The following is a 17,693-nucleotide window of genomic DNA, read 5'->3' as shown; positions in this document are numbered from 1 at the left end:
GTCTTCCTGACTCCAGTTAACCCGACTCGAGTACATAATTCACCTGAACTGTGAAGACTGGTGGAGGGTGACACACTGGGATTGTTCCTGAGGGTCCTGGTTAAGAAACACGATATAGTAAATAGAACATTTATTGTGCCCTGATGCCATCCAAAATCATGAACTGGAACCATCCCTACCGGATTTATCGACCGGTCGGGCGTCTACATAGAGAACAGACAGGTCGTGTCTGAGGATGGGCGTGGCTGTCCCAGTGTGTCAGGTTTCCATTCTGAGGGGTGAATAATGTAGTAAAGTGTTGTGTGTCTGAGAGTTGGGGGATGGGGTTGGGGTTACGTTCCAGTGTGCCACCCTCCACCAATCTTCACAGTTCAGGTTGACGATGCCATTCTGAGGGGTAAAAAATGTATGTGCTGCATGTGAAGGTACTGGACTAGTAAGCAGAAGGTTGCTGGTTCAAACCCCACCACTGCCAGGTTGTCACTGTTGGGTCCTTGAGCAAGACACTTAACCCGTTTACTGGTTAATCTGCACTATGAGGCGTCCTAGCAATCCTACGGCAATTCAGTTAGTAATCGCTTAGTCAAAACGTCCAAGATGTCGAAGTAAAGCAGCTCAAACACGGACGTGTCCACTTATTTCTGGCTCGGCCGTGCGTTCGTACCGAAGAGAATCCGCTTGTTTTCTTTTCTCACACTCTGTTGCACCCCGACAGGCTGAGCGGAAATGATTGGAAAGATTTTTTTAAGAGCAGGAACAAAGCGGACACACACCGAGCAGTAATTACAGGTGATTTGGGAGACAATATAGTGTGTGTGAGTGTGTGTGTGAGCCCGGGTAAACGGATGTTGACATTGCTCCGTCTGGTTCATGATAATACGATCCCTACGACAATCTGTGCCTCGCCTCAGCGTTTACACCCGCTGCCACGATCCAGCCGTACACGCGTCTCCAAAAGTATGTGGACGCCCCATCGTGAGCCCGCTGGACATCCTGTGCCGAGACTATGGTCACTCGCTCATGCAACCACGCCCATTCTGACTCGCTCACCCTGGCACCAACTCACTCACCCACCCACCCACCATCACACACCCACCCACCATCACACACCCTCACACTTGCACACATTTTGACCCACTCACTCATCACACACCCGCACACTTACTCATCCACCCACCTACCATCATACTCATTCACTCACCCACCAACACTCACACTCACCCACTTTTCCACTCGCTCACACACCCGCCCACCATCACACACCCTCACACCCACTCGCACACATTCTGACCCACTCGCTCAACCACACACCTTCGCTCTTATTTGCTCATGCACCCATCATCACACTCACTCGCTCATCACACACCTTCACACTCACTCGTTCACCCACCTACCATCACACCCACTCGCTCACCCTCACACCTTCACACTCACTCGCATATGCACCCACTTTTCCACTCACTCGCTTGCCCATCCACCCTTACTCACTTGCTCACCCACTTTTCCACTCGCTCACCCACTTACCCACCATCACGCTCAGTCGCTCATCCTCAGACCCAAGCACCCACTCACTCACTCACTCGCAAACCTTCACACCCACTCGGTCACCCGAGTGAAAGTCTCCTGCAGACTCGGATCCGCACCTGGGAGACCACGGACGTCACGGAATGCGTTCTCGCCGACACCTGTGTGAGCCCACGCGCTAGCTCGCGCGATGACAGATCCCCATTGACGGCATTGTGTTAGCGGGAGCGCGGGGTTGTGTGTACACCTGTCCATCCTCCCTCCCTCCCCCGGCGGAATACAACAGGCACGCTAATCTCCATGCGCTCGCACTGCATTGTGGCATCAGGATCGTGCGCGAGCGGGTCCATCGATCGAGGTGGGAGCCCGGCGTCCGCTGACTGTACGGGCACAAATTCCCATATGCACGTACTTAGGGACAGGTGGGTGTCTCGAAATACTTTAAATGAGCCAGGAAGCAAGATTAAAGGTGGTGCTGGCAACCCTCCACATGTTTTCAGGGGACAGTGGCAACTTGGAAGCAGAGGGGCTTGAACTGGCAACCTTCTGCAAAATAAATATGTGCATAATGTGGGAAAAGATGAGAAAGGGCGACAGGTTGCAGCAGGAGTCTGGAGACTGTCCAGAACACACACCGGTCAGGGTCATCAAACGTACGTGGTCAACCAGTGCAGGCCAGCGAACGCATCTCGCTCTCTCTGGGTGCGTCGGACCAAATCTAATCAGCCGGCGCATGTCGGAGAGATTAGCGTTCGGGAATAGGGTAGCAGTCGCCTCGGGGCTGGCACACGTACACACCACACGCACATACACACACAAGCTCAAACACACACACACACGCCTGCATGTACACACGGCAGGAACACACATGAACAGTGAAGAATAAAAAAGTAAATAAATTATTCAGCGCTGGTTTGAAAGAGAGAGGAAACAGACGGGGAGCGGAACACGAGGGGAAGAATGAACATCAGGGTGGGAATTTCTCACAACTGGGAGCAAGAAGAATTTCAGTAGCTAATTTATTATATATATTTAATATTTTATTAGTAATGTACTATTTACATAAAAATACGTAGTAGTGAGACATGCATCAGCTATTTTATTTATAAATCATTTTTGACATGACATGATGTGTTCTCTGGGGTAAAAGACGTCCTCGACTCCCAGAGATCACTGTAGCAGCAAGGAAGAGGATTCCTGGGAATCTTACTGTCCTATACTGTCTGTCGGTTACTGTCACTTACTGTCTTTAATAGTCGGTTAGATACAATCTGATAATGTCAGTTACTGTCTATTACTCTGTCAGTTACTATTTGTTAGTTAGTTACTGTCTGTTACTGTCAGTTACAGTCTGTTACTTTGCCAGTTACTGTCTTTTACTGTCTGTCAGTTACTATCTTTTACTGACTGATGGTTACTGTCTTTTGTCTGTCAGTTACTGCCTTTAATTGTTTGTCAGATATTGTCTTTTACTGTCAGTTACTGTCTTTAACTGTCAGCCAGATACTGTCTTATATTGTCTGTCAGTTACTGTCTTTTGTCTGTCAGTTACTGTCCTTTACTGTCTGTTGGTTACTGTCTTTTACTGTCAGTTATGCTTTTAATTTTCGGTCAGATACTGTCTTTTACTGTCTGTCAGTTACCACTTGTTAATATCGGTTACTACTTTTATTGTCTGTCAGTTACTGTCTTTTACTGTCTGTCAGATGCTGTATTTTATTGTCTGTTACTGTCTTTTGTCTGTCAGTTACTGTCCTTTACTGTCTGTTGGTTACTGTCTTTTACTGTCAGTTATGCTTTTAATTTTCGGTCAGATACTGTCTTTTACTGTCTGTCAGTTACCACTTGTTAATATCGGTTACTACTTTTATTGTCTGTCAGTTACTGTCTTTTACTGTCTGTCAGATGCTGTATTTTATTGTCTGTTACTGTCTTTTGACTGTCAGTTACTGCCTTTAATTGTTAGACACTGTCTTTTACTGTCAGGTACAGTCGGTTACTTTGTCAGTTAGTGCCTTTTATTGTCTGTCATTTACTTTCTTTTACTGTATGTCAGTTACTGCCTTTAATTGTCTGCCAGTCTTTCACTGTCAGTTTCAGTCAGTTACTTTGTCAGTTACTGCCTTTTACTGTCTGTCAGAAACTGTCTTTTACTATCAGTTACAGTATTTTACTGTCAGTTACTGTCTGTTGTCTACACAGCATATAGAAAAACAATTTAATCCCAAATCACAAAAGACTTAAGGCTGTCGTTGCCTTATTAAAAAGTTAATACACTTTAAAACAGTGATGCCACCATATTAATCTCCATGTTTTTGGAATGGACCGTCCAAGCTCCTGAGCTGTAAGGTGTCTGTATACTTTCGCTCCCGTGGCTCATTAATTCGCGTCCTGGTTTGTGTAAAAGAGCTCCGCGCCGGAGCCACAATCGAATTCAAAGACGTGAGCGCGGCCGGCCGCTCTTGTCGGCGGCTGATTGAATTTTCATGCCGGCGCTGCGCTTTGTGACAGAAGCTCTTCCATAAAGCGCCGCACAAAAGGAGGGGTCGTTATGGAGACGGGACATTTAAAAAAAAAAAAAAACACCCCCCCCCTCTCGCCCGCGCTCGACCAGCTTTTCTTCCGCCGCCGGCCTGTATTTAGCGCTCATTGTGGCTCTACAGAAAATAAAGAGCGGAGCATCGTTAGCATACGGGCGGTGGAGCGCGAGCAGAAGATGGAAAGGTGGAGGTGGAATACGAGAGGCTCGACTATCAGCACTCCAAAGTGCTTCAGCGGAAAAAAGGGGCGCGGGACGGACGGCCGTCACTTTATCACGCTGACATTTCATTCAGCCGTTTTAAGCGACTCAGGCTCCCGCCTGCTAGTCGGTTCAAACCGGGTTGATATTCGCTGGGTGACATTTAGCTTCAGAAAACGATTGGCGTTGTGTGAAGTAAACAAAACGACTCCAGGAGATCCGGCGCACTCGCAAGGAAGTGAAGCTACACTGTCAGGCTAACGCTACACGATAAAACCCAATTGGTTTGAACTGGAAGATCCCTTATTGTTTTACCTTATGCCCCTTCACCCCCCCCCCCCCATATTTAGCATTGTAATATTATTCCCTCCCCCTCTCTCAGCACTCCCACCCAGACTGAGGAGGGCGGCAAACTAGCAACAGACACGTGTGAAGTCAACGGTCACTTCTTTAACACCAGCCAGCAGCAGATTTCCATAGAAAGCAGTTACTGTGTCACTGTCAGTTACTGTCTGTCTGTTACTGTCAGTTATTGTTAATTGCTCACAATCTCTCAGTTTTTTATCAGTCAGTTACTGACTATTTTTTACTGTCTGTCTGTTACTGTCATTGTCAGTTACTGTCTGCCTGTTGTCAGTTACTGTCTGTCAGTTACTATTTGTTACTGTCAATTACTATCTGTTACTGTCAATTACTATCTGTTACTGTCTGTCAGTTACAGTATGTTACTGTCTTTTACTGTCTGTTACTATCAGTTACTGTCTGTTATTGTCAGTTTCTGTCTGTCTGTTACTATCAGTCACTGTCATTTACTGTCTGTTAATGTGGATTTTTTTGTTTGTTTTTGGCTCTTTTTTTTTGACAGATTTAAAGTCGTTACTCTACAGATCATTTGGAATTTGACACCCAACAAAGTAAACCACAGCGGCTCCAGCTGCTTCCTGCCTCTTCCCGTCTCTCCACTCGCTCGTCCGCCTTCCTCTCCGTTCCAGACGCAGAGCCGAGGCCGCCGGCCGGCGCTCGCAGAGAGAAGCAATAAAGTGCATAAAAATAAGATTTAGCCTCGACACACTTCAGTCTGGATCAAACAATCAGCAGGCAGAGAGAGACCAGCTGCCCGTCTGAGGAATCGACCGGCAACAACAATCAGCTGTAAACACAGGCGGCTCCTCCTGACGCTCGTCCTAAACCTCGCTCGAGATCTCTATACAGGGACGCAATTTACACCATCCTACAATCCCGAGAAGAGGGCATGTCTAAATTCTTAGATACTTTAAAATGATCCTACTGAGGCGCCTTAATTCTGAGTAATAATCTGACTGAATAACGGGGGAGCGTCTAAATAATCTGCTTTATGAGTTTGAGTCTTATTAGCATCCTCTCTACTGAGGCAGCTGATCAGGTAGGCAGTAGGCAGCAAGGCAGCTCACTAGGTTTTCACACAGACCCACTGTCAGTCTGTCAGTAGGAGTGATTTTAACCGAGTCGGACGTGTTAGATGAACGGAACCCTGAGAAGCTCAGTAAGCGCGGCGTTCACCCTGCAGTGCTGGTTACGTTCGGCTGGATTCGGGCTGCACCCGTCACACCGATGCGAGTCACTGAGTCGAACACGGGGAGACAACGGGGAACTACACTGAAGCATATTTAACACGTTCAGGAACACCTCCCAGCTTCATCAGACCAGTAAACGGTGGAACGTGAGAAATACGCTCATCACACGTCCCATCATGCACCAAAGCAGTCGTTTAATGAGTGTTCAAGCAACGAGGAGGAGAAATCAACACACAACACACACAGAGCAGGCAGATAAACAGAGCGAGACCAATAAACCTCCTTAACTAAACAAACTTATCACCTTCTGTCCAACGGATATTAAAATTTTTCACCCTTTTGATTGACCCCCCCCCCCCCCCGAGAAGGACCCTGCGTACAGCCTAATTACAGGACTGAATAATGTACAAACCCTCTCCAGAGGAACCGTTTAATGAACACAGTGTTCTACAGCAGGTCTAGAGAAGCATATACAGTGAATAAAGCTAACACTAACACTAACACACACACACACACACACACACACAGGGTTATGAAGAGAAACAGTCTGTCACTAGAGCAGCTGTGTAAATACAGCCAGTGTAAATCCATGTGTGACCCCCTCCACCCTGTATTGCTAATTTTAAGACAACTGAATCACCCACTCAGTTACGATGGGTGGGCATTCTGTCGACGGTCTGTGCTGTACTGATAGACCTCACTAGGTAGTTTAATGCAGCTGATGTGCACAATTTTAGGACAGTTTTTAGAAGATAGAGTAACCTCTCAGAACTGATGATTTGGAGAAGGAGAGCTAGAGAGATACAGAGAGAGGGAGAATGACCTTTTCTAGGTGGCACCAGCAGTAATAATCCTGCGTTTAAAACCCTGCTACAGTCTAGTGGCTTCTGATAAATCATACACTCATACGCCGCTATCGCTGAGGGCAAAAGTTTACATACACCTGTAGGAAACACTCATCGGTATGTTTGTTTTTTGATGTTTTCTGGCACAATCCACAAATTTCTGATATAATTGAGATTAAATGCTTAATTGTATCCCTTTCCTCAAGTTTCGTGCGTTTTGGACCATCACAGAGAATTCTAGATCTTTCTGTCAAATGGTGTGTAAAAAGTGTCTACCACAAAGGATTCTAGATCTTTGTCGCTGAGGATTCTAGATTCTTCTGTCACTGAGGATTCTAGATCCTTCTGTTACAGAGGTTTCTAGATCTTTCTGTCACGGATGAACCTAGATCTTTCTTTCACAGGTTTCTAAATCCTTTTGTCACAGGTTTCTAGATCTTTCTTACACAGGTTTCTAGATCCTTCTGTCACAGGTTTCTAGATCTTTCTGTCACTGAAGATTCTAGATCCTTCTGTCACTGAGGATTCTAGATCTTTCTGTCAAATTGTGTGTAAAAATGTCAACCACAAAATATTCTAGATCCTTCTGTCACTGAGGTTTCTAGATCTTTCTGTCACAGAGGATTCTAGATTCTTTGGTCAGAGAGGATTCTAGATCCTTCTGTCAGAGAGGAGTCTAGACCTTTCTTTCACAAGTATCTAGATATTTCTGTCACAGGTTTCTAGATCTTTCTGTCACAGGTTTCTAGATCCTTCTGTCAAATGGCGTGTAAAATGTCTACCACAAACGATTCTAGATCTTTCTGTCACTGAAGTGAATAATACAGTCTATCACAGTCTAGAGCAGTGGTTCTCAAACTTTTTAGACCGAGTACCACCCATTATCAAATCGAAACTTCCGAGTACCACCTATGTTTCTCATCACAGAACCACATAAGGCTCACATTAATTAGGTGTGTGCATATATATATATGTAGTATATACAGGGGTTGGACAAAATAACTGAAACACCTGTCATTTTAGTGTGGGAGGTTTCATGGCTAAATTGGACCAGTCTGGTGGCCAATCTTCATTAATTGCACATTGCACCAGTAAGAGCAGAGTGTGAAGGTTCAATTAGCAGGGTAAGAGCACAGTTTTGCTCAAAATATTGCAATGCACACAACATTATGGGTGACATACCAGAGTTCAAAAGAGGACAAATTGTTGGTGCACGTCTTGCTGGCGCATCTGTGACCAAGACAGCAAGTCTTTGTGATGTATCAAGAGCCACGGTATCCAGGGTAATGTCAGCATACCACCAAGAAGGACAAACCACATCCGACAGGATTAACTGTGGACGCAAGAGGAAGCTGTCTGAAAGGGATGTTCGGGTGCTAACCCGGATTGTATCCAAAAAACATAAAACCACGGCTGCCCAAATCACGGCAGAATTAAATGTGCACCTCAACTCTCCTGTTTCCACCAGAACTGTCCGTCGGGAGCTCCACAGGGTCAATATACACGGCCGGGCTGCTATAGCCAAACCTTTGGTCACTCGTGCCGATGCCAAACGTCGGTTTCAATGGTGCAAGGAGCGCAAATCTTGGGCTGTGGACAATGTGAAACATGTATTGTTCTCTGATGAGTCCACCTTTACTGTTTTCCCCACATCCGGGAGAGTTACGGTGTGGAGAAGCCCCAAAGAAGCGTACCACCCAGACTGTTGCATGCCCAGAGTGAAGCATGGGGGTGGATCAGTGATGGTTTGGGCTGCCATATCATGGCATTCCCTTGGCCCAATACTTGTGCTAGATGGGCGCGTCACTGCCAAGGACTACCGAACCATTCTGGAGGACCATGTGCATCCAATGGCGGTGCCGTGTATCAGGATGACAATGCACCAATACACACAGCAAGACTGGTGAAAGATTGGTTTGATGAACATGAAAGTGAAGTTGAACATCTCCCATGGCCTGCACAGTCACCAGATCTAAATATTATTGAGCCACTTTGGGGTGTTTTGGAGAAGCGAGTCAGGGAACGTTTTCCTCCACCAGCATCACGTAGTGACCTGGCCACTATCCTGCAAGAAGAATGGCTTAAAATCCCTCTGACCACTGTGCAGGACTTGTATATGTCATTTCCAAGACGAATTGATGCTGTATTGGCCGCAAAAGGAGGCCCTACACCATACTAATAAATTATTGTGGTCTAAAACCAGGTGTTTCAGTTATTTTGTCCAACCCCTGTATATATATATATATATATATATATATTGTGACGTTTCTACGGCGTCGAAGACGAAATGGGATGGGAAATCAGCTCTTTCAGTGACCATGTGGACAAACATCCATTCACACACATAGACATTCATACCACATATACATAGCCACACAGCCACACAGCTAATAGCTGCACAGCCCAAAACCCAAAGCCATCTGCTGCAGTAGTCAGCACAGCCAACCCCATTTTCAGTGCTGAATAACACGGTCACGGTGGATCTTGTAACCATAGCCGCAAGTCCTTCTGGGTAAAGCTCTGCCCCCTTCTCAGCCACAGCAGCGGGTCGCTACAATATATACTGTATATATTAGTGATGGGAATTATGGCTTCTTGACGGGAGCTGGATCTTTTGGCTCGGTTCCTTTCAAGGAGCCGTTCAAAAAGTGACTTCACGCTACTAGGTAAACTATAAGACACCCTCGATATTAACATCAAATTTGCATTAAATGTAGGCCTAATTCAAACATTAATTCAAACAAAAGGCAAAAACACTACAGGGAAGAGGCAGACTGTGGTTGCATTTCATTAAGTTTCAGAAAAATCCTCTCTTGTACAGAGATGTGACTGTGTTTGTTTCTGCTTTAAAACATAAGCACAATGAAATAATCAGATTTAACAGAATTAAACAAGTTCATAGTTTATTTCTCAATTATTTGTAATTATACTACTATCTCTGTGTGTGTGTGTGTGTGTGTGTGTGTGTGTGTGTGTGTGTGTCTCGCTCTCCGCAATACTGAAAGTGTTTCGGATTTGAATATCGACAATACACAGCCTTTATTACGATTTACGATTAATTCCCCTTTACTGATGGAAGCTGAATGGGTGGATTACAGCCGATAAGAATTGTGCACAAATAAAAGACTCGGCTCCTTTCGTTCATTTCAAAGATCCGTTCAATAGAATCGGCATGTGAGTTAATGGGATGCGTCTGTTTAGCGGAGCAGCCAGGAACGAGATCAGTGAGCTTCAAACGCAGATCTGATCTGATAAAAGCAAGAGATCTACTGATAACTTTACTGATAACTTTACTGATAACTTTACTGATAACTTTACTGATACCGTTTCGGAAATTTCCAGATGGAAACCGCGAACGTGAAGTATAGACGTAATGAAGTACGGTGTCTGCGTAGCCCCGAATATTTTAAATAACACATTAGTTTTAATACGATTTGTTTTAATTCAACTGATTTTATTAAAACAGAATTATAAGAATTTTATTAGTAATTTACACTTTTTTTTTTTTTTTTTTTTTTTTTTTTTCCGGTGCATGTAATTACTTTTCCGAGATTATCTGGCGTACCACCTCGTGCTGCTTCACGTACCACAGTTTGAGAACCACTGGTCTAGAGCATTCTAGATTCTTCTGCCACCAAGGTTAGTAAAACTAAGGATTGTGTTTTGGATCGTCCTGATAAAACACCTGATTCTGTAAGCACCCGGTTGATTGTTTGCTTCCTGTTCTGTATATCTGTATAATGTACTGAGTATATTCTTTTTCCACATGTTCCAATCACTCGATCCCCGAGAACGAACAAGCGTCCAAATCAGCAAACATACGTGCTCAGACGTCACATCTACGCAGAACACACCTTCTCTCTCACAGCTCTTTGTCTTCATTTATTACTTAGTGAGTGCTCGGAAACACACACACACACACACACACACACACAAACAAACACACGGTCCGTGTTGTGTACACAGCATTCGTTGTTCCAGCTTTAATTAAAGCACGTGTTGTAAAGCTGAGCGTGTATATGAGCGGTAGTAATGTGACCTGAACGTTATCTGTCTTTAATCCTGAGATCTATTTTATACAAGCTGCTCAACAACAGAATTCCTACCTGACTACAGATCAGATATCAACAATTAAAAATAAGTACATGTAAACATATACTGTATTAGCACTCATGGTGTAGATTTAAATACGGCTGGTTCAGCGGCAAAAAATACAAAGTGTGGGAACAGTGGTCATATGTCAAGGTCTGAAAGATCTCCAAACTGTCACATTATGCAAAAGTCAAATTTGTTTATTTATTAGGATTTTAACGTCATGTTTTACACACTTTGGTTCCATTCATGACAGGAACGATAGTTACTGCTTACACAAGACATCAAACACAGTCATGGATAATTTTGTATCTCCAGTTCACCTCATTTGCACGTCTTTGGACTGTGCGAGGAAACCCACACAGACAAGTGGAGAACATGCAAACTGCACACAGAAAGGACCTGTACCGCTGGGTATCGAACCCAGGTGACAGCGCTACCCACCGAGCCTCCCTAAATTTAATTGGTAAGCCAAACACAAAAGCTGTAAGTCAAGCAGCCATCGTAAAGCTTCTACAGAAACACTATGCTACGATCTGAGATTCCACAATGAATTACAGACATGATTGGTTATGCATGGTGGACAGGGGGTAAGTTGTAGTGCCTGAAGCCTTCTGGTGACAGCCTGTCCATTGTTTCCCAGTGGAAGTGGACTTGCAGTGACCCTAACCTGAATAAAGTATCGGAATAAAGGATTGATAAAAATGAAATATAGCGACCAAAAAACCTTGATCAAACCAAGCGTCTTAAAAGTCCCGAAAAATCACATAATTTTTGTTTCCATTTAGTTTTATTTTCCTCGATTTCAGGGGGGATTTTGCCCCCTTCGGTTGTCCAGAATTCCCCTCCTACCCCCTTAGTTTTAGTTTGGAACACACAGCGTTAAACACCACACAGACTCGACTTGTTTATTTCAGTGATGATGCTGCACCCTAGTGGACAACAACAGAACTGAACACTCTAGCTTGCAGCTTCTGTATTAAATAAAAGCCCATTTTAAATAAATAAAAGCAGACAATAAATCAAAGCAGACAAGAAATCAGTTCCAAACTTCATTATTTAAATATTTAAACTCTTGATTTTGCTCAATTGAGTCGCAAAGCCTTAAAAATCAGCTTATTAGCTTGATGAGCTTGTGGTGGTTAATTCGCTACATTGGCCAATTATTAATAATAAAAAATCAAAGCAAAGATAAAATCAGTTCCAAACTTCCTTTATTCTGAGATTTGAACTCCTGATTTTGCTCAATTGAGACGCAAAGCCTTAAAAATGACTTTGAAAACAACTCGTTTCAGACAATCAGCTTATTAGCTTTATTAGCTTGTGGTGGTTAATTCGCTACATCGGCCAGTTTTTAATGAATAAAAATCAAAGCAGACAACAAATCAGTTCCATTTTGATTTATTTGTAGGTTTAAACTCTTGATTTTGCTCAATTGAGTCGCAAAGCCTTAAAAAACACTTTTTAAAAAACTCCTTTCAGACAAACAGCTTATTAGCTTTATTAGCTTGTGTTGGTCAATTAGCTACATTAGCTAACTAGTTTCATTCGGTAAACTGATTAATTAAAGTTGTTAAAGCACCAAATAAGTAGAAGAAATTGAGAAATTAGAGTATTTGGACACCTAATCATGAGCTTGCCGGACATTCAACTTCAAAAACTGAACAGTATTAAAATCAAGCAACTTCTATGTGATCTTTTTAGCTAAAACAGCAGCCACTCTTTTAAAAAAGACGTTTCTCAAGAGTCTGTGGGAATTTGTGCCCATTCAATCAAAAGGGCGCTTATAGGACTGGGCACTGACAGTCAAGAAAGCCTCAATTGATGTTCTAATTGAAAGTTTCATTCCATGTTCGGTTCATTCCAAAGCTGGAATTTCTTTAAACCGAGAGTCTGTATAGAGATTGCCTTGTGCACAAGGGGGGCAGTCATGTAAGAACAGGAAAGGGCCTTCCCTAAACTGTTGCCGCAACATTGGAAGCATATCATTTCTTTATATAACTGATTTATTACACCTGTTAGCAAGGCTGAAACTGTAAATCCAAAAATTAGAACATATTTAGCAAATTATCCACTCATGGGTAGATCCAACACTGTTCCAAATCTTCTTTATTTGAAGACAAGCGCTCTAATATCTGTACTGAATAGGGTAACTGCTCCCCTAAACAAAGCGACAGATACATAAAACTCGTCGAAGATGACATTTTAACTAACGGAGGCGTATTTTTTGAGACAGCGGGAATGAAAAGCAATCGTTCCTTCAAATTGCAGTAATTAGTGATGGTTTTCTATGGTTCTTTCAGCCAAAAATGTCACTCGGAGGAAACGCTGCTGTTAATCACCAGATTATCGATTTGCTGCTTGGCACTGATGTTCTGAACTTAGACTGCAATTTATTAACACACTTACAGCTGCAAACACACTAGAGGAACCCTAGAACTGAAGCTGGGTGTTTAATAACCATTTGTCAACCACAATATATATACACTTTATATATGTGTGTGTGTGTGCGTGTGTGCATATATATTTATATAAATATATATATATATATATATATACAGTGGGGGAAATAAGTATTTGATCCCCTGCTGATTTTGTAAGTTTACCCCCTTACAAAGACTTGAACAGTCTATAATTTTTATGGAAGGTTTATTTAAACAGAGAGAGACAGAATATCAACAAAAAATCCAGAAAAAAAAACATTAAATAAAAGTTATAAATTAATTTGTATTTAATTAAGGGAAATAAGTATTTGATCCCCTACCAACCAGCAAGAATTCTGACCCCCACAGACCGGTTATGTGCCCATGAGGCACACAAATTAGTCCTGTCCCTGTATAAAAGACTCCTGTCACAGAATCAGTTTCTTCCGTTCACATCTCTCGACCACCATGGGCAAGACCAAAGAGCTATCAAAGGACGTCAGGGACAAGATTGTAGACCTGCACAAGGCTGGAATGGGCTACAAGACCATCAGCAAGAAGCTTGGTGAGAAAGAGACCACTGTTGGTGCGATCATTCGAAAATGGAAGAAATACAAGATCACAGTCAATCACCCTCACTCTGGAGCTCCATGCAAGATCTCACCTGGTGGGGTAAGAATGATTCTGAGAAAGGTGAGGTCAGTCCAGAATTACACGGGAGGAGCTCGTCAATGATCTCAAGGGAGCTGGGAGCAGAGAAATGCTGGATATGACCCCAAGAACACCATCCCCACCGAGCATTTCTTTGCCTCCAAACACGGCGAGTGGAGTTGATGCCAAAGAGCTCAATTTTGGTCTCATCTGACCATATCACATTCTCCCAAGCTTTCTCTGACGCATTCAGGTGTTCATTGGCAAACTTCAGACGGGCCTGTACATGAGCCTTCTTGAGCAAAGGGACTTTGCGGGCACTGCAGGATCTCAATCCATTACGGCGAAGTGTGTTACTAATGGTTTTCTTGGTGACTGTGCTCTCAGCTCCCTTGAGATCATTGACGAGCTCCTCCCATGTAATTCTGGACTGACCTCACCTTTCTAAGAATCATTCTTACCCCACCAGGTGAGATCTTGCATGGAGCTCCAGAGTGAGGGTGATTGACTGTGATCTTGTATTTCTTCCATTTTCGAATGATCGCACCAACAGTGGTCTCTTTCTCACCAAGCTTCTTGCTGATGGTCTTGTAGCCCATTCCAGCCTTGTGCAGGTCTACAATCTTGTCCCTGATGTCCTTTGATAGCTCTTTGGTCTTGCCCATGGTGGTCGAGAGATTTGAACGGAAGAAACTGATTCTGTGACAGGAGTCTTTTATACAGGGACAGGACTAATTTGTGTGCCTCATGGGCACATAACCGGTCTGTGGGGGTCAGAATTCTTGCTGGTTGGTAGGGGATCAAATACTTATTTCCCTTAATTAAATACAAATTAATTTATAACTTTTATTTAATGTTTTTTTTCTGGATTTTTTGTTGATATTCTGTCTCTCTCTGTTAAAATAAACCTTCCATAAAAATTATAGACTGTTCAAGTCTTTGTAAGGGGGTAAACTTACAAAATCAGCAGGGGATCAAATACCTATTTCCCCCACTGTATATACAGTATATGAAATGTATATAAAATCATATGCCCTTTGCTGTTCCAGCATGAACGTGCTCCTGTGCACAAAGCATGGTCTATAAAAACTCCAGTGGCCTGCTCAAAGCCCTGACCTCGGCCCCACTCCACAGCTTTCCCACAGACATACTTCCCACAGACATACCACAGACAGAGTCTTGTGAGAAGCCTTCTCAGAAGACTGGCTGTTGCTCTAGCTGAAAGGATCATGCAGGTCACTATTTTAATACCATTAGTTTTGATAATCGGGCGTCCAACAAGCACACTCAGGTGTCCAAATACTTTTGGCCATAAAGTGTATGAAAAAGTAATAACTAACGTGTATATAGCTTTATATGGGCTTTTACTTAGTGTATAGGTAGATTAGATGAAGGTGAGATTGAGGGTTTGAATTCCAGTTGGGTCCTTGAGTGAGGTCCTTAACCCTCTCGACTCCAGGGGTCGCTGTTTAAAGCCTGACCTTGTGCTCTGACCACATAACAAATTAATTGTTCTGTACAGCCATATACAAAAATGTTAAATCTCAGCAGTGCTATCAGCTGGTTGGGCGTCTACACAGACCCGACTGGCTAATGTTTGGGAAAACCCAGATAAAAACCAGACCAGAATGATCTGCTGTGGTGAGCATTTGTAAAACAATAACTGCTGCCTTCTTCTATTAGCATAAACAAATCATTACAGAGGAAACCTGAGCAAAAGACACAACCCATTTTGTAAAACAGAATCTTAATAATTATGTAAATAAATCAGCCATATAAAAAAAAAATCCAGGATTTACAGGTGGTTACTGTATGCTGTAACACTGCTGCTGGGAATGTGGTTGGGAAGTGAGACGTACCCTTTTAATGGAGCTGCGAGGTTTTTCTTTCCATTCGTGGCTGCTGAGCTCGATGGTGCAGTGGACGTAGGTCTCCCTGTCGTACGAGCCCAAAATAAACAACCTACAGGAAGAACAAGGAGAACTTATGAACCTTTTTATCAAAGGTTCCAAACTCATTGTCATCACTGTATTCCTTATCCAGTCATGTCCAGTTTCTTGTCCAACATGAGTGTGTGACCTCACGAACGACTAAATGGACACATACGCCCACACACTCTGTACCAAGAGCACTAATAATCAGTGCAGTCCAAATACTAAAGAAACACAAAAAGAGCAAAAATGTTTTGTAGATGTTTTATTATTGGTTGCTCTTAAAGAGTCCATCTGTAACTGCTCAAACTGAGCTGCTGGTGCCCTCTTGTGGATAAAATATCATCATCATCATCTACATCATCATCATTGTCTTCTTCATTATCATTATTTCATCATCTTATTATTAATCACCTATATTATTATTATTATTATTATTATATATTATATATACTAGTAATATTACTGTTATTATACCTGTATTATAGTTGCTATTATTATTATAGGGCAGTTGTAGCCTAGTGGTTAGAGTACTGGACTAGTAATCAAAAGGTCACTGGTTCAAGCCCCACCACTGCCAGGTTGTCACTGTTGGGCCCTTGAGCAAGGCCCTCAATTGCTTAGACAATATACTGTCTGCTAAATGATAAAAATGGCAATGTCAAAATTATTATTATTATTATATAGTATATATACTAGTAATATTACTATTATTATACAGGGTGGGGCATAAAGATCTCCCACATTTGGAGTGGGCACCGTATGGGCTGTAGTGGCAGTAGAGAGGCGGGACAGGTTTCATTCGGTAGGCTAGGCTCTACCATTTTGTTGAAATGTTGGAGAACTTTCTGCGCCCGAAACTGGATGACTTGGATACAGAACATGTATGGTTTCAGCAGGATGGGGCCACAGCTCACACAGCACGACGTTCGCTTGGAGTGTTGAGGGAAATGTTTCCTGGGCATTTGATCTCTTTAAGGGGAGACGTGGGGTGGCCGGCAAGGTCACCAGATTTAAGCCCTTGTGACTTTTTCCTTTGGGGATACCTAAAGGAAAAGGTTTTCCGACATCGTCCTCGAACTCTTGAGGATTTGAAGGAAAGGATCCGAGAGGAAATCGACGCAATACCACCTGAGATGACACGGAGAGTCTTGGAGAACTTCCGGGAACGACTCCATCAATGTATTGCCAACAACGGCCACCATTTGTCTGATATAATTTTTAAAACCCATTAAAACAAAACTGTTTTTTATGTACTTTTCAGAAATATAAGCATTTTTTTTCTAGATAGTTGGGTTCTTTTGGTAGATTCATTCAAAATGTGGGAGATCTTTATGCCCCACCCTGTATTATAGTTGCTATTATTATTATTTTATTATTTTTATTATTATTATGTTATTATATATACTAGTAATATTACTGTTATTACATTATAGTTGCTATTATTATTATTATGTTAAATATTATATATACTGGTAATATTACTGTTATTATATTATAGTTGCTATAATTATTATTATTATTATTATTATTATTACTGTACTATTATTGTTGTTATTATTGTTATTATTTTCATCAACCACATCATGGTCAGGGTTGCGGCAGGTCCGGTTCCACCATAAAACATCGGGTGTAGAGCAAAGCATTGCAAGGCTTTAGCCAGCCGCCCCTCTTAGACATACCCAATCAATATTATTTTTTTAAAATATTTGGTCGGAATATGAATGTCGGATCGATCGAAGCCTCCGGACAGACGGGACTCAGACGTGCTCAGTGTTAGTCTGTCTATTACAAGCCTAACCCAGTCCTGAGTGCATAATTTATGAACAGGCCATTCTGAATGGTAGGATGTTCTATCCCCAAATACAAAAACACACACACACCGGAACGGGCGTGGCCTCTGTATTGTGCTGTGACAGAGTCAGGGTCAAGGA

General features: G+C 42.7%; 1 protein-coding gene across 1 annotated transcript in view; it reads right to left on the bottom strand.

Moving 5' to 3' along the window:
- Positions 1–17,693, bottom strand: part of pdzd8 (PDZ domain containing 8) — a 33,800-nt gene that overhangs the window by 6,985 nt on the left and 9,122 nt on the right. Inside the window, exon 3 of the mRNA XM_063007978.1 lies at positions 15,688–15,790. Coding sequence (XP_062864048.1) covers positions 15,688–15,790 — 103 coding nt within the window. The remainder of the gene's footprint in view (positions 1–15,687; positions 15,791–17,693) is intronic.

The sequence above is a fragment of the Trichomycterus rosablanca genome, chromosome 13 (assembly GCF_030014385.1).
Source record: "Trichomycterus rosablanca isolate fTriRos1 chromosome 13, fTriRos1.hap1, whole genome shotgun sequence".
Classification (NCBI taxonomy): Eukaryota; Metazoa; Chordata; class Actinopteri; order Siluriformes; family Trichomycteridae; genus Trichomycterus; species Trichomycterus rosablanca.
This window is presented reverse-complemented; position numbering and strand designations above follow the sequence as displayed.